The sequence below is a fragment of the Halichoerus grypus genome, chromosome 11 (genome assembly GCF_964656455.1).
Source record: "Halichoerus grypus chromosome 11, mHalGry1.hap1.1, whole genome shotgun sequence".
Classification (NCBI taxonomy): domain Eukaryota; kingdom Metazoa; phylum Chordata; class Mammalia; order Carnivora; family Phocidae; genus Halichoerus; species Halichoerus grypus.
Genome location: NC_135722.1, coordinates 9984569 through 10002410, shown reverse-complemented (window position 1 = coordinate 10002410; position 17842 = coordinate 9984569). Strand labels below are relative to the sequence as shown.

The 17842-nt window shown below is 43.5% G+C and overlaps 1 protein-coding gene across 1 annotated transcript; it reads left to right on the top strand.

The window, feature by feature from the left end:
- Positions 1-4: 4 nt before the first annotated feature.
- On the top strand, positions 5-16363 carry SDHAF2 (succinate dehydrogenase complex assembly factor 2). Its single transcript, XM_036097935.1, has 4 exons — positions 5-158; positions 3856-4079; positions 4164-4273; positions 15578-16363. The coding sequence occupies exons 1-4, from the start codon at positions 123-125 to the stop codon at positions 15706-15708; spliced, it is 501 nt and encodes a 166-aa protein (XP_035953828.1). The 5' UTR covers positions 5-122; the 3' UTR covers positions 15709-16363.
- The last annotated feature ends 1479 nt before the right edge of the window (positions 16364-17842 follow it).

Sequence of the window (17842 nt, the reverse complement as noted above, 5' to 3'; positions counted from 1 at the left end):
TTCCGCCATACGCAGGGACGCATCTTCCGGCTCAGGCCCTTCAGCGCTGAAGTCCGTACTTCAGGCGTCCGGAAGTTCCCGGAGGTGGCCGGGCCGTAGGCTTCCGGTGTGGGTCGGGAAGGATGGCGGTGGCCACCATGTTCCCGGGTCTGGCACGGGTGAGGAGAGTGGAGGTTTTAGGGTCCTGGGCAGGCCGTAGTGGGGATTGAGTCTCGTCTTCCAACGCAGTCATGGAGACTGCGAGGAGCATCCAGCTGCCTGATAGCCCAGGGCAAGGGCAGAACCAAGGAGAGATCCGCCTTGCAACATAGGAGATTCAGGTCACATCCACTCTTTTCTTAGCCCACTGTGTGCCTGTCGCGTTCAGAGACCCAATTCAGATTTCACCTGTTTCCCAGGTGGAGCTGGCTGCACCGCCTCTGTGCGCCGCTTCTCTGTGTTCTTACGTCTGTTCTTTTGGCTAATGCCTGTTATGATTCCACTTCTTAAGATCATTTTTTTTTAATTGTAGGCTTTTCACACTGTGAACTTCTCTCAGTACTACTTTTGTGCTTCTTCTCATAATTTTTTTGTATCTTGCGTTTTCGTTGGTCTCAAGATATTTTCGAATTCCCCTTTTGATTTCTTCTTTGACCCATTTGAACTATTGGTTATTCATGAGCTATAGAGTGTGTTAATTTTCACATATTGGTGAATTTTCCAGTGTTCCTTCTGTTGATCTCTAGTTTCATTTCACTGTGGTCATTTGTATCATTTTAATCTTTTTTAATTTGGTAAGACTTGTTTTGCATCCTAAGGTGATCTGTCTTGGAGAGTGTTCCCATCCAAGGAATACATCCTTGAAAATAATGTAATCTGCTGTTGGGTGAAATGTTCTATACGTGTCCGTTTTGGTCCATTTGGTCTATAGTGTTGTTCAGGTCTTCTGTTTATTGATCTTCTATCTAGATGGTCTATCCATTACTGAATGTGGAATATTGAAATCTATTTTTATTGTATTGCTGTTTATTTCCCCCTTCAGTTCTGTCAGTTTGCTTCATATGTTTGGGTGCTCTGATGTTGTTTGTATATATAATTGTTTTATATTCCTGGTACATTTACCCCGTTATCATTATATAATAATGTACCATATCTCTCGTGACAATTTTTGACTTAAAGCCTGTTTTGACTGACATAAGGAGGGCCATCTTTGCTCTTTGGCTACCCTTTGCGTGGAATATCTTTTTTCATCGTTTTGCTTTCAGCCTATGTATTCTTACATCTAAAAGGAGTCTGTAGTAACAGCATATACTTGAATCCTGGTTTGTTTGTTTGTTTTTAAGATTTTATTTATTTTTTTGGCAGAGCGAGAGCACAAGCAGGGGGAGCAGTAGAGGGAGAGGGAGAAGCCGGGTCCCCGCCAAGCAGGGAGCCCGATGTGGGGCTCGATCCCAGGACCCTGAGATCACAACCGGAGCCGAAGGCAGACGGCCTAACCATCTGAGCCACCCAGGCGCCCCGGATCCTGTTTTTTAATCCACTTAGCCACTCTAGTGTTTTGATTGGACAGTTTAGTTCATTTACGTGTGAAATAATTACTGATCGAGAACTTATTGCCATTTTATTAATTGTTTTCTATCAGTCTTATAGCTTTGTGTTTCACTGTCTTGTGTGTGTGTGTGTGTGTGTGTGTGTGTGTGTGTGTGTAGACAAGCTTTAATCCCTTTCTCAGTTTCTATTGTGTATCTTCTATGGATGTGTTCTTCTTGGTTACCATGGGTCATACATAAAACGTAATAATCTATTTTAAGCTGATAACAATTTAACTTCAGTTATGTACCAAAAAAACTACTCTTTTACTTCTCACAGTTTACATTATTGATACCATAATTACATATATTTTTTTAAAAGATTTATTTATTTGAGAGAGAACACGCATGTGTACAGAGGTGGGGGGTGGGGAGGAAGGGGCAGAGGGAGAGCGTCCCAAGCGGACTCGCAGAGCCCCAGCACAGGGCTGGATCTCAGGACCCTGAGATCACGACCCAAGCAGAAACCAAGAGTCGGTCACTTAACCATCTGTACCACCCAGGCGCCCCCACAATTACATATTTTTGTGTTGTATATCCATTAGCTTATGTTTTTCTATTTTAACTTTTATACCAGAATTATGTACCACTATTACAGTATCCTGTATTTGTCGTATATTTATCTTTACCAGTGATCTTTATGCTTTCATATGCTTTTGTGTTGCTGTCTGTTGTCCTTTGGGTCCTTTGGACTTCTTGAATTTGGATGTTCATTTCTTTCGCCAAATTTGGGAAGTTTTTAGCCATTTCTTTGTATTATTATTATTTTTTTTTTTTTTAAGTGTACTATATCCCAACGTGAGGCTTGAACTCATGATCCCGAGATCAAGAGTGGCATGCTCTACTGACTGAGCCAGCCAGCTGCCCCTGGCCATTTCTTTAAATAAGCTTTCTGCCCCTTTCTCTTTTCTCCTTCTGGGTTCCCATAATATTTATATTGGTCTGCTTGATGATGTCCTATAAGTCCCTTGGGCGCATTTCAATCTTTTTCATTCTTTTTTTTTTTTCTTCATCTGATTGGGAAATTTCAAATGACCTGTCTTTGAGTTCACTGATTCTTTCTTCAGCTTGATCAAGTCTGCCGGTTAACCCCCGTAGTGAATTTTTTTCATTTGGTTATTGTATTCTTCAGTTCCAAAATTTGTTTGGTTCTTTTTAATATTTCTTCTGTTGATAATTCTGTTCATGCCTTGCTTTCGTAAGCTAATTGAACATTTTGTTGACAGTTGTTTTGAATTCTTTGTCAGGATATTCATATGCCTCTGTTTCTTTAGGGTCAGCTTCTAGAGATTTATTTTGTTCCTTTGATTGGGCCATGTATTCCTGTTTCTTCATGTCCCTTGCAACTTTATGTTCGATCCACACTTGAAAAAAAGTCACCCCTCCCAGTCTTTTTGGACTGGCTTTGTACAAAGAAAGACCTTCACCAGTCAGCTTGGCTAGAGATTCCAGGAGTCTCTCAGACTTTTCGTGTGGCTAGGTCTTCTCCAGGCTTGTGCATGTAAATTCACAGTTCAAGGATTTGCTGGCTTCTTTTTTCAGGAGTCTCTGACCTGGTTGCTGGATTTCTCATAAAGGGAATTGGTGCATGTATTGTTGAGTTGGTGTCTCTGTGAGAGAGTGTGGGACTTCCTGTCCCATCATCCTGCTGGTGTCACTACCTTCTCACTGCATCTTGATAGGTTTTGCCCTTCTCTAGATTGGGAGCCTTTGGGGGATTAGGGACCATGCCATCACTGTATGCTCAGATTTCAACACGAGCAGGTGACTAAAATATATACCATTCTATAAGAATTCTAAGGGAATATAAAGGAAGGAGAAAATATTTCTGCTGGAGAATTTCCGGAAAGGTACTAGTTAAGAGCACATTTGCAGTTAGGGTTGGGTTCCAATCCTAACTGCAGTGACTATTTGGGTGACCTTGGTAAGTTATTTAACCTCTCTGAGCCTCAGCTTCCTATGCTATAAAGTGGGGACAGTATCAACATAACTTTTTTTTTTTTTAAAGATTTTATTTATTTATTTGACAGAGAGGGAACACAAGCAGGGGGAGTGGGCGAGGGAGAAGCAGGCTTCCTGCTGAGCAGGGAGCCCGATGCAGGTCTCGATCCCAGACCTGGGATCATGACCTCAGCCAAAGGCAGACACTTAACGACTGAGCCACCCAGGCGCCCCTCAACATAATTTCTTAAGAACTAAATGAGATTGAATGCATTTAGCACCTAGTAAGTGTTGAGTGAATGACAGTGATGGTAGTCCTTATAAAGATGTTTGTGGTTTATTTCAGATGCTTGCTCTGTCAAGACGCCATCTAGTGTCTCCTTTGCTCAGCACACCATCTTTCAGCCGTTTCTACAGAGGTGACAGCCCAACAGATTCCCAAAAAGACATGATTGAAATCCCTTTGCCTCCATGGCAGGAGCGAACTGATGAGTCCATAGAAACCAAAAGAGCCCGGCTGCTCTATGAGAGCAGAAAGAGGGGAATGTTGGAAAACTGTATTCTGCTTAGGTAGGGAAATATGAGACTTCGTGTCACTTTCTCTTTTATTGGAGATAGCTTTTTCAACTTTGTTCTCTCTCTTTCTTGTTTTAGCCTCTTTGCTAAAGAATATCTGCACCACATGACTGAGAAACAGCTGAACCTCTATGATCGTCTGATTAATGAGCCCAGTAATGACTGGGATATTTACTACTGGGCCACAGGTACTGGGCATGATCAGCAAGCAGCATGATGTGAAAAATAGGATGACTCGCACTGATTTGGGTCTGGAATTGTGTCCTAGGCAATTTTTTTCTTTGTTCATGCAGTCGATCCTCAACCCCAGCACTCTCCAAATTTTTCAAAGTGTGCAAAATTGTTTTATTAAAGTTATTTGTTTGCAAGCAATAGAAACCTGTCTAACATAAGCAAAAGGGGAGTTTAGTGGAATGGTGTGGAAAGGCAGAGTTACAGAAAAACCAGGCTGAGAATGGTGTGGAACCTGACAGCTCTAGAAAGCTGCATAGCAAGAGTTCCTCGATAGTTTCACTCCAGCACTGCCTTTGGGAAGAACAGTTCTCACTGTGTATAGTTAGGATTAGCTTTGACTATCAGGTTAAAAAAAAAAAATCAAAACAATAGTAGCCTAAACAAATCAGGACTGTATTTCTCTCTCATAACAGCAGTCCAGAGGTAGGCATTCTATTCAGAAGTCATGAGGTCCAGATTCCCCTTGATGTGTTCCTTCATCCTCAGCATGTGCCATCTACCTTGTGGTCAAAGGTGGTTGCTGTGACTCTCTCTGTCACGTCTGTGTTTCAGCCAGGAGAAAATGTGTAGAAGCACACGCCTTATTTTTTGTAAATCCTTCTCAGGAGGTTATGCACCACACTTCCACTAGTTTTCCATTGGCCACAGTTCAGTCACATGATGACGCCTAATCATGATGAAAAAATAATAGAGTCTATTTCATGTATCCAGTTACATCGGGCGTTCTGTTGTCAAGGAAAAATGGGAGAATGGATATTAGGGTATATCTCATCCATTTCTGTCACACTCTGGGTCTTCTGGTTTTATGTTTCCAGTCCAGATTTGAGTCATAAAACAAATCATTCTGTAGGTTCTGAGTGTAAAGTGTGATAATACAGAGTCTCGGGGCATATATAAACATTGGGAAGCCCACAAAGCATAAAATATTTACTCTCTGGTCCTTCAGTATTGTTGAGTAAAAGTCCATCATGTGACTGTACCCCCACAGTGTATCTGTTGACCAGGTGAGGGACGTCAGGGTGTTTCCAGTGTTCGGCGATTCTGAATAAAGCCACTATAAGCGTTGGCATATAGCTTTTTGTGGGTGTAGGTTGTAGTTTTTCTTGGGTAAATACCCAGAGAAGGGTCACTGAGTCACATGGTAGGAGTTAACGGCAAACTTTCTCTCTGATGGGGCAGGGAGGAAGTGCTTGAGGCTGTGCACACCGTGCGGTCTTCCCTGCTGCCGTTGGAGTGCACACACTGCTCCGGTGTCGCAGTCACAGTTTACTGACAGACACTGAACTTGGAATTTCATACAATTTTCATGTGTCACGAAATACCCTTTTGACTTTTTTCCTGAACCATTTAAAAGTCATTCTTAGCGCACAGGCCGTACAAAAACCGGCAGGAGGCTGTAGTTTGCTCCCTCCTGTGTTGAGTAGAAGAGACCAGACTCACAGTCCAGCCATCCATACTGTATGATGCCATTTTTATGATATTCTGGGAAGGGCAAGACTGTAGGGGCAGAAAACAAACTAGCAGTTGTCAGGGACTGGATGTGAAGTTCCCCATCCTTACCAGCACTTGGTATTATCAGGATTTTATTTGTCTTTGTTTTTAGCCATTCTAAGAAATAGGCAGTGATATTTCACTGTAGTGAATTGGCATGGCCCTGATGAGTAAGGATATTGAGGGTCTTTTTTTTTTTTTTTTTTTTTTAAAGATTTTCTTTTTATTTACTTGACAGAGAGAGACACAGCAAGAGAGGGAACACAAGCAGGGGGAGTGGGAGAGGGAGAAGCAGGCTTCCCGTAGAGCAGGGAGACCGATGCGGGGCTTGATCCCAGGACCCTGGGATCATGACCTGAGCCGAAGGCAGACGGCTGAGCCACCCAGGCGCCCCTTGAGGGTCTTTTTTAAGTGCTTATTTGCCATTCATACATCTTTGCTAGTATGTCTCTTCAAATCTTAGCCCACCTTTGTTTTTTTCTTAATTGGGTTGGTTCATTTTCTAATTGAGTTTTGAGTGTTCCTTACTGATGTCAGATTCAAATCCTTTGTCAGATACGTGTCCTGCAAATTTCTTTCTCCTTACTTATGGCTTGTCTTCGCATTTTCTTAACATTGTCTTTCGAAGAGCAGTTTTTAATTTTAGTGAAGTACAGTGTTTTATTTGGTGAGTTAGTGGATTGTGCTTTTCATACTGTGTCTAAGAATCTGCCTTATCCGAAGTCACAAAGATTTTCTCTGTTTTCTTCTAGGAATTTTATAGTTTTAGAATCACCTGTTCAGTTTCTCCAAAAAAAAACCCTACTTGGATTTTGATTGGAGTTGTGTTGATCAACAGATCAATTTGGGAAAATTCCTTTAGCAATTTAGAATTGTCTAATCTATGAACATGCTGTATCTCCATTTATTTTGGTCTTTGACTTCTTTTTTTTTAACATTTATTTAATGTTTTAAAAAATTTATTTATTTGAGATAGAGAGTGAGCACATGAGCTGGGGAGAGGGACAGAGGGAGAGGGAGAAGCCAACTTCCTGCTGAGCAGGGACCCTGACATGGAGCCTGACGTGGTGCTCGATCCCAGGACCTTGAGATCATGACCTGAGCCAAAGGCAGACGCTTAATCGACTGAGCCACTCAGGCACCCTTAGGTCTTTGACTTCTTTAATCAGCATATTATCTATTGTTGTATAACAAATTACCCCAAAACTTACTGGCTTTAAACAAACCCACCTTTAATATCTCAGCCTTTCTGTGGATCTGGAATCCAGTCATGGCTTAGTTGGGTGCTGTGCTTTACTCTGTCACGAAGTTACAATCAAGGTGTCAGCCTAGGGTCTGGGGTTTCATCTGGAGGCTCAGCTAGGGGAGGATCTGCTTTAAGTTCTCTCTCGTGTTGGCACAATTAAGTTCCTCATAGGTTCCCCACCTGCAGGCCTAAGTTCTTTGCTGGCTGTTGCCTAGAGGCTGCCTTCTGTTCCTTGTCCCAAGGGCCTCTCCTACTTGGAAACTTGCTTCTTCAAAGCGTGCAAGCCAAGAAGGCAAGAGAGGAGTCTGCTAGCAAGATGGAAGTCTCGGTATTTTGTAACCTAATCACGGAAATTACATTGTGTTATCCTTGCTATATTCTCTTGGTTAGAATCAAGTCATTAGGTCCAGCCCAGGGCAGGGGGTAGGGCTGAGAATCACACAAGAGCATGATACCTGGAGGTGGAGATCATTGGGGGCCATCCTAGAAGTCTGACTGCTACAATCCGTCTTTTGTAGTTTTCAGAATATTTTGGACATATTTTGCTGGATTTGTACCTAAGTATTTCATATATTTTGGTGCTATTATAAATGGTACTTTAAGAAAAATTTTCAATTTCCCGTTGTTGGTAGAATGCAGAAATACAGTTGATTTTTGTATACTGTGACCTTGCTAAGCTCACTCAGATCTAGAAGCTGTTTTGTAGATTCTTTGGGATTTTCTGTGTAGACAGCTGTGTCATCTTTGAACAGAGAATGTTTTCTTCTTTTCCAGTCTGTATGCCCTTTATATCTTTAATTTGCTTTATTGCACTGTCTGGGCTCTCCGGTGTAATGCTGAATAGTAGCAGTGAGAGCATCCTTGGCTTGTTCCCAGTGTTAGGGGGAAAGTATTCAGTCCTTCACTATTAATATACTGTTAACTGTAGAATAGTCGTAAATGCCTTTTATCAGATTGAGAAAATTTCATTCCGCTTGTAGTATATTGAGCCTTTTTTCATAAATAGATGTTGAATTTTGTCAGGTGCTTTCTAGGCATTTCTGTAGAGGTGATAATTTGGTCATATGATTTCTTTTCCCTTAGTTTATTAATATGATGAATTTTTGATTGATTGATTTTCAAATATTGAACCAACCTTGCATTCCCGTGATAAACACCACCTGGTCTTTATGTATTGTTTGATTTGATTTGCTAATATTTTGAGCATCTTTGTATCTGTCTTCATGGGGGTATTAGTGTGTAGTTTTCTTGTAATGTTATCTGGTTTTGATCAGGGTAATGCTGGCTTCATAAAATGAGTTGTGAAGTGTTCTCCTCTTTCATTTTCTAGAAGAGTATATAGAGTTGGTATTATTTCTTTTTTAAATATTTGGTAGAATTTGGTAGGGAAGCCTTCTGGATCTGAGGTTTTCTCTGTTGGAAGTTTTTAACTGTAAGGTCTAATTTCTTTTAATAGCTATGGAACAATTCAAGTTACCTGTTTCTTGGGTGAGGTTTGTTAGTGTGTCTTTAATAAATTTGGCCACATCACATAAGCTGTTAAATCTATGGATATAAAGTTGTGGTCATATTCCCTTTTTCTTTAAATGTCTGAAGAGCTGTAGTAAGGTCCCTCCTTTATTTCTAATATTGGTGATTTGTGGGGGTTTTTCTTTTTTCTTGATCAGTCTGGCTAAAAGTTTTATCAATTTTACTTATTTTCTCAGAGAACCAGCTTTCGATTTCATCGTTTTTTTCTCTATTTTTCTTTTTCTAATTTCATTGATGTCTGCTCTTTATTTCCTTTTTTTCTGCTTGTCTTGGGCTTAATTTGCTCTTATTTTTTTAGTTTCATAAGGTGGAAGTTGAGCTCATTGATTTGAGACCTCCTTTTCTACTGTAAGCATTTAATGCTATGAATTTCCCTCTAAGCACTGCTTTTTAGTTTCATGTTGCAAATTTGGATGTGTTGTTATCATTTTCATTCAATTCCTAATTTCCCTTCTGACTTCCTCTTTGACCCATGAGTTGTTTAGAAGTTTCTTTCTTTTTTTAAAAGATTTTATTTATTTATTTGACAGCGAGAAAACACACGCAGAGGGAGGAGCAGAGGGAGAAGGAGAAGCAGATTGCCCGCTGAGCAGGGAGCCTGACTTGGGGCTCCTCGATTCCAGGATCCTGGGACTCAACTGAGCCACCCAGGCGCCCCTAGAAGTTTCATTCAAAATATTTCCAGATATTTTTCTATTACTGATTCCATTAGGACCACAGAACTTAGGTTGTGTAGTCTCAGTTCTTTTAAGTTTCTCAAAATTTGTTTTATGGCCTGAACTATGGCTGTGATACTTGATAAATGTCTTGTGTACACTTATTTGAACATAACGTGTCTTCTGCACCTGTGGTTGAAGTGTGCTGTAAATGTCAACCAGGGCAACTTGGTTGATGCCGTTCTTCATGTTCTCTGTATTCTGACTGGTTTCCTCTGTACTTGTTTGTTGATTAATAAGAGAAGAGTGCTGAAATCTCCAGTTATAATTGTGGATTTGTCTATTACTCCTTTCAGTTCTCTGTTACCCTTCATATATTTTGAACCTCTGTTCCATGAAAACATATTTAGGACTGTTGTAATCTTCTTGATGAATTGACTCCTTTACCATTATATATAATGTCTTTTTTTATTGCTGATAATATTCTTTGTTCTGAAGTGTCTGATAATAATTTAGCCACGCCAGCTTTCTTTTGATTATTACTGTTTGCATGGTATGTGTTTTTCCCATCTGTGTTTTCTGTGCTACATAATAAATTACTAGAAAGGTAGTGACTTTAGGTAACTTAGTTCATACATATTTACACATATACTCATAGTTCTATAGGTGAGAAGTTCTATAGGCCTAGAACGCAGTCTGAAATTGGTGTCAGCTTTTCTGCATTCCTGTCTGGAAGCTCATTCAGGTTCTTAGAATTCATGTCCTTATAGTTATAGGATTGACGTCCCATTTGTCTTGCTACCTGTCAATCTCTTTCAGCTCCTGGAAGCCACTTGCAGGTCCTTGCTACAAGGTTCCTTCCATCTCAGCAATGGAGATTCTCCCTCACATGGAATCCCTCTCAACACTTCAAATCTCTCTGACTTTCCTTCTGCCACCAGCTGGAGAACACTGCTTTTAAGGAGCACATGTGGGGTGCCTGGGTGGCTCAGTCAGTTAAGAATCTGACCCTTGATTTCAGCTCGGGTCGTGATCTCAGGATTGTGAGATCGAGCTCCGTGCTAGGTGTGGAGCCTGCTTAAGCTTCTCTCTCTCCCTCTCCCTGTCCCCCCCTTAAAAAATAAATGAAATAAAGAGCATGTGTGATTAGGTCAGAACCACCTGGATAATTTCCCTGTTCTGAGGTCAGCTGTGCCATATAACATAACCTAGTAGTGAAAATCATCAAGTTCACAGTCCTAAAGATTATGCAGGGCTTGTATGCCAGGGGAGTGGGAAATACTGAGGGCCAACCTAGAAGTCTGCCTTCCACACCATTCCTTTACTTTTGACCTATCTTTGTCTTTATATTTAGATCAAGCTTCTTATAGATAGCATATGTAGTCTCTCTCTCTCTCTCTTTTTTTTAAGATTTTATTTATTTGACAGAGAGAGCACAAGTAGGCAAAGCAGCAGGCAGAGGGAGAGAGAGGAGCAGACTCCCTGATGAGCAGGGAGCCTGACGGTGGGGCTCAATCCCAGGACGCTGGGATCATGACCTGGGCCGAAGGCAGATGCTTAATCGACTGAGTCACCCAGGTGCCCTGTAGTCTTTTTTATTCAGTCTTATAGTCTCTATCTTTTCATTGGGGTGTTTGGCCATTTGCATTTATTCAGTGAACAATGTGGTTGAATTAAAATTACTGTCTTTTTGTTTCCTGTTTTTTCCATCTTTTCTTTTTTCCTTTTCCCCCTCTATTTTCCATGTTTTTTTTAATTGAGAATTTAAATTTCATATGACCTCCATTTTTGGTTTATTGTTTATACTTCCTGTTATCATTTTTTGTAGTGCTTGCCTTAGGCTTTACAATATACATCCTTAATGAATCAGTCTCCTTTCAAGTTATATTATACTGCATCACATAAGATGTAAGAACTTCACAATAATATACTCCCAATTCCTCCCTGCCATCTTTAGTGCTGTTGTTATCGTACTTTTTTTTTTTTTTAAAGATTTTATTTATTTATTTGAGAGAGAGAATGAGAGAGAGAAAGCATGAGAGGGGGGAGGGTCAGAGGGAGAAGCAGACTCCCCGCCGAGCAGGGAGCCCGATGCGGGACTCGATCCAGGGACTCCAGGATCATGACCTGAGCTGAAGGCAGTCGCTTAACCAACTGAGCCACCCAGGCGCCCCGTTAACGTACTTTTTAATTCTACTTATGTTGTAAGCCTATACTATATTTTAGACAATTTAAAATTGTTTAGAGCAGTTTAAAATAAGCAAAAGAATAAGTTATGTTTTATATATATAATTTATATAAATTATATATTTTATTTATTTTTTTTAAAGATTTTATTTATTTGACAGAGACACAGCGAGAGAGGGAACACAAGCAGGGGGAGTGGGAGAGGGAGAAGCAGGCTTCCCGCGGAGCAGGGAGCCCGATACAGGGCTCGATCCCAGGACCCTGAGATCATGACCTTAGCCGAAGGCAGATGCTTAACGACTGAGCCACCCAGGCGCCCCTAAATTATAATTTTTATAGTATGTCTTATATATGTACAGTAATAAATAACAGTGTATCAAATATATTTTATATTTACCTTTATTTTAGTTCTCTCTGGAGATCTTCATTTCTTTGTATAGATCCATGTTTCTATCTGGTATCCTATTCCTTCTGCCTGAAGAACTTCCTTTAATATTTCTTGTAGTGCAGCTCTGCTATTAGGAATTATCTCTGTTTTTGTCATTTTTAAGAGGTATTTTCACTGGGTGTAGAATTACAGGTTCACAGTATTTTCTTTCAGCACTTTACAGGGGCCCATTTGTTTTGCTGTTAGTGTGCAGGATTGAGTCTGTCTGGTTGGGAGCTGTGCTGGGTTTGGGTTTGCTGTTTTGGTTACCTTCATCATACCTTTAACTTCCAATTCCTATAGCGTTACCATGTGCTGTTTCCTGGTGTGTGTAGTTTCTGACAAGAGGTCCGCTGTGTCTCTTTATTCCTATATATGTAATGTATCTTTTCTTCCTGAATGTATACAGCATTTCATCTTTGGTTTTTAGCTGTTGAATATGATATGTCTTGATGTTTGTTCTTGGTATTTTTCCTGCTTGGGTTCTCTGGGCATGTTGGATCCCATTACACTGCTTACTTTTACCCTCCAGCTTTTGGATTCTGTTTTGTGTCTTTAAGTCTTTTCTTTTTATGTTTCAGTTTGGGGAATTTGTATTGTGTAAGACTAATTGACCTGTCTTCCAGTTTGCCAGTTCTTTCCTTGACTGCAGTGTTGAGTCTCTTGATGAGCCTGTTGAGGTCAATCTGCTTATTTGCTACTGTATTTTTATTTTTAACATTTACATTTGGCTTTTACAATTTCCAGCTCTTTAGTGGAGTTGCTCATCTGTTCCTGCATTTTGTCTACTTTTTCTGCTAGAGCCTTTAACATATTTCTTTTTTTTTTTTTTAGATTTTATTTATTTGAGAGCGAGAATGGGAGAGAGAGAGAGGGCATGAGCAGGGGAAAGGGCAGAGGGAGAAGCAGACTCCCTGCTGAGTGGGGAGCCTGATGCAGGGCTCGATCCCGGGACCCTGGGATCATGACCTGAGCCGAAGGCAGGCACTTGACTGAGTCACCCAGGTGCCCCTTGTCTACTTTTTCTACTAGAACCTTTAATATTTTAGTTATTTTTTTTTTAAGATTTTATTTATTTGAGAGAGAGAGAGGGCATGAGCAGGGGGAGGGCAGAGGGAGAAGCAGACTCCCCGCTGAGTGGGGAGCCTGATGCAGGGCTCGATCCCGGGACCCTGGGATCATGACCTGAGCCGAAGGCAGGCACTTGACTGAGTCACCCAGGTGCCCCTTGTCTACTTTTTCTACTAGAACCTTTAATATTTTAGTTATTTTTTTTTTAAGATTTTATTTATTTGAGAGAGAGAGAGGGCATGAGCAGGGGGAGGGCAGAGGGAGAAGCAGACTCCCCGCTGAGCAGGGAGCCTGATGTAGGGCTTCATCCCGGGACTCCAGGATCATGACCCAAGCTGAAGGCAGATGCTTAAATGACTGAGCCACCCAGGTGCCCTAACATGTTAATTACTTTAAATTCCGTAATAGTTGTAACATCTGGGTCATCCCCAAGGCTTTTTCTATTGATTGCTTTGTCCCTTCACAGTGGTTGTGTTTTTCTTCTTCTGTGCACATGTGTATCATAATTTTTGATTGAGCATTAGACATTATAAGTAAGACCGTAAAGAGCGAAGTAAATAGTATTTATGCCTAGAAATGGGCATGCTTTCAGTAGGCTGTTAGTATGGGGATCAAGTCAGTCTAGTTAGGAGTTAAGCTCACCTAGATTCTGTTACTGCTTTGCTCCCCTTCACTGCACCATAAGCCTCTGTTGCTACCATCTGCATAGAGCAGGGGCTGAGTTTCTGGAGGGTATTTCTCCATGTTCCTGTTCTACCCTCAGCTCTCAGCCTTCCTATTTCTTTTTTTTTTTTTTTTTTAAGATTTTATTTATTTATTTGACAGAGAGAGAGATCACTAGTAGGCGGACAGGCAGGCAGAGGGAGAGGGAGAAGCAGGCTCCCTGCTGAGCACAGAGCCTGATGTGGGGCTCGATCCCAGGACCCTGGGATCATGACCTGAGCCGAAGGCAGATGCTTAACCATCTGAGCCACCCAGGCGTCCCCCCTTCTATTTCTGTGCCTCAAAGGGAATTTCTATGCTCTTGCCCTTTCCCGGCAGTAGATCTCTGTTACTTCCCACTTGCGGGGAGCAAAGTTGGGAGGGCAGTCTCCATTATCCTGGTTCACCTTCAGTCCCTGTGGCCCTGGGTCTTAGGTGGGCTTTCTCTGTGGCCCTGTCTGTCCCACAGGACGAGTTTTTTTTTTCCCTTTTCTCTTTTCACCATCCCAAATGGGTCCTCACATGTTCCAAGTAGGAGACAGGATTTGCAGACCTACTCCCAGTCTCTTAAGGCTTTTATTCGGTAGAGGAGAAGGGCTGGGCTAGGCTTTATGCTTTTTTTGTGGTGTTGGCTGCTTCGCTGCTCCTGGCCTACATCTCTGAGGGAGGCATTCTCCCGCCTCTTGCTCTGAACCTGGTCTTGGTCAGGAGCACACTCTGGAGGTTTGTTGAGAACAGCCCGTAGGGCGTGTACTCACTCATGTGGTGTCTGGGGCTAGCCCCGACTTGGCTTGTAGCAGTTGGTTAAAAATTTTAGCCGAACTCTTCTTACCTGTCCGGATGGTATCCAGTGTCTCTTCTTCCTGGGCCCTGTCTCAGGCGAGCAGGTGCTCATGTACAGTTTCTCCTTTGAGGGGCTTCTCTTCCCTTAGATTTTATTCTACTTGGTTGCCCTGTGACCTCGGTTCTTGGATGACTTCACAGAAAGTCATGCTATTTGTAGTTTTTCTGGCTTTTCTTATTAGGATGAGCACAATGTTCTTTCCAGCTTGCACCGTCCTTGGGGGAAGCCTAAACCTCCTGGACTTTATTTCGATCATTACAAAAAAAACCCAACACCAAGCCCACTAGATGCTGGGCTCTGTGCTGAGTGAGGGGGAATTAAGCTTTGAGGAATTCTCTCTCCCAGCGTTGTAGTCTTGATAGGAGGGTCATTCTCGAGCACATTACCTAAGCTTCCCCCGTGGGAGGCTTTGCTTGTAATTGGAATCTTAAGCGAGTGTCTCCAGGTGGAGAGGTGGGAGGTAAGCAGGCATACTGGGCCCCCTTGCACACCCCCAAGACGGCACTCTCGTGGCTTTGCTGTCCAAGCCCTTGTGGCCTATCCATCCGCATCTGGTTCTCCAGGTTCATGTCCATTTTGTGTACCTCTGATAGCCTTCTAATGCATTCTTTTTTGCTGAAGTTGGTAGAGCTACTAGTCTGTCATGTACAACCTAGGACTTCTGCCTCAGGAAATGTATAAGCTGGAAGGAGAAACACAATACCCAGAAAACACTGAAATACCAAGTGCAGAGCAAAATAGTGCCGCCGAGCTTGGACAGGCCAGGAGTCAGCCGACTTGTTCATAAAAGGCCAGACGGTAAATAGTTTAGTCTTGTGGCCATATGGTCTCTGTTGCCAACTACTCACCTCTGCCATCCTCGTGCAAAAGCAGCGTGGACAGCACGTAAACAGATGGGAGCAGCTGTTCCGGTAGAGCTGTTCACGTGTGCAGGCAGCCATGGTTCACCAGCTCCCACTATAGGCCACCGTGTATATTTAGAGGAAGAGTAGAGACAGGCTGTATATCTACTGGTTCTTTGCAAAGGCCAGAGTTTCAAGGGTCAGGGTCCCCATGCCTGAGTATTAATGGACATCATTCTTTCTGCCCATTCTTCTCTTGCAGAAGCAAAACCAGCCCCAGAAATATTTGAAAATGAAGTCATGGCACTGCTGAGAGACTTTGCTAAAAACAAAAACAAAGAGCAGAGGCTGCGCGCCCCAGATCTGGAATACCTCTTCGAAAAGCCGCACTGAGGTGTGCACCGCCGCCTGCCGTGGGGGCTCGGTCCACGGACCCTAACTTAGGATAGACACTGGCCTCGACTTCCTGCTTCTCCTGAGACACTCAGCCCACCCAGACTGTTTGTCTTGCTTCAAATGATGGACCCATCTCTCAGGACATGTAAATACTGGGTGTGACTCATTCTAAAACTTTGTTGGTTCAGTTTTAAGACTAAAAGCGGTTGCTGGTGTTGCCGGCACTCTGGCCTGTTTCTCTGGCTCCCGGCTCCCGAGGCGGGCCTCTGCCACAGGAGGGCAGTGTCGGGGAGGGGATGGTGCTGGCTCATTGCTTTAGCCGGAAGTGTGTGCTCAGTGCAGAGAGGCAGCCAGCTGTGGGGGCTGGGTGGTAAGCTTCCCCAGCAGCCCAGGGCTTTGTTCAAGTGAAATCCCTCCCCCCACCCCCCCCTTTCCCGCCCAGTAGGGTCCTTCCTGCCAGGACAGCAGACCCAAGCCCCCTGAGCTGAATCTTTCAGAGACACGGCAGGCAGAACGAGGGCAGCAAGCAGGGATGTGTGGGCATGCTACTGACAAGTCCACATCCTCCTCATCAGATTTTCTCTAGAACGTTCACTCTGTAAACTGAAAGATAATTAAATATTAAAGAATATTTTATGAAGGAAAAATCACAGTTCCCGGCCCTCACACAATTATTTTAATTCTGTCCTCACATAATCCATAGTCATTTGTCTCCAGAGTTATACAAGGTGACAACCACAGGGTTTATCCCCATGTGGCACGATGGCAAACTTTTTCTGTATTTCTGCAGTCTTCCCCATCATTGTAGTTGACAAATTGACGACACACAAGCAGTAACATCTTAGAAGGAATCGGTTGGAAGTGCTGAGCTCCCGGACCGGAAGACTAATGTGTGGCTAGCAGTGGTCTTCCTGGCGGGATTTTGCCCTCAGATCTGTAACCCAGTCAGAGCTGTCGGCACCCAAGCTGGGCCAGGACCAGCCGAGGGTGTGGACCTCAGAAGGCAGCCCGGGATGGATGAGCACGGGGTTGGTGATCACAGGAGATGCACGCAGAGAAGACATGCCTGCTTCCAGCATTCTGGAGAGCCTCCTCCTGGTCCTCCCTGCCCCTCGGTGTCCCCTGCTAAGGAGAGAAGAGAGCTAGCCTTTACTTACACGACCCTGTGAAAGCCTCACAGCACCCCTGTGGACAAGTCGTGTTATACTGATTTTGTAGATGAGAAAGTGGGCCCAGAGGGCAATTTGTCCAAGGTCAAGTAGCTATTTAGTCAGAAAGTGACAATTTCCTTTAGTTCTGCCTCCAAAGCGTATGAACTTTCTACTAGTCCACTCTTCACTGGTGGAAACTTAGTAGGAATTCATGCTTTGCAAAGTTAGGGCAAAGTCGTGATCATTCTGAGACCGTGAACCTGCCAGGTGCTTTCCAGAGTAAGCCTGTGGATGCCCAGGGCAGCTCGCGTAAGTGACGGAGCGGTGTCGGCACTGGTTTCAAGTTCAGATCCCGGTTCCGCTGCTCATCTGTTGGCTGAGTGCATTGCCCTGAGCCCCCATTCCCTTATCCATAAAATGGGGGTGATGACTCTCCCTATCTTAGCTGATTGTAAGTTTCAGATGAGAAGAGAAAAAGCTCGAAAACTCTTCCACGGCCCCCAGCACACTCAGCCTACGTAGATATTAGGTGTCAACAACGCTTGGTCGAGGCCTCAGCCTGAGACTTAAAAGCCGCCTCCTAACACCAGTCACCTGGCATGTCACTGAGGTCACCAGAACTCGTGCGGGGCAGTCTCCTGTGCAGGTGGGAAAGCCGAGCCCGCTAGAGAATCACGGGGGTGTCTTAGCAGCCAGGGGAGACAGAAGACGCCCTGGAGGCGAGAAGCAGGCGTCAGAGTGACAGCTGGGAGGCAGAAGCAGGGCTCTCAAGAGAACGTCCCCTGGGGCTTCCCACAGACTCCGGCCACTTGGGGACTCGTTTGATGTGCTGGGTGGAGGGCGTTAAGCAGCCGGAGAGTTTGTGGAGCGAGCTGGACTGTAAGATGTGCACACAAACTGGGCAGCGACTTGCCCATCCATTCTGGACGCTCCCGCAGCCCACCCCAACGGCCTAGTGGGCAGCTTGGGCCTTTTGCCCC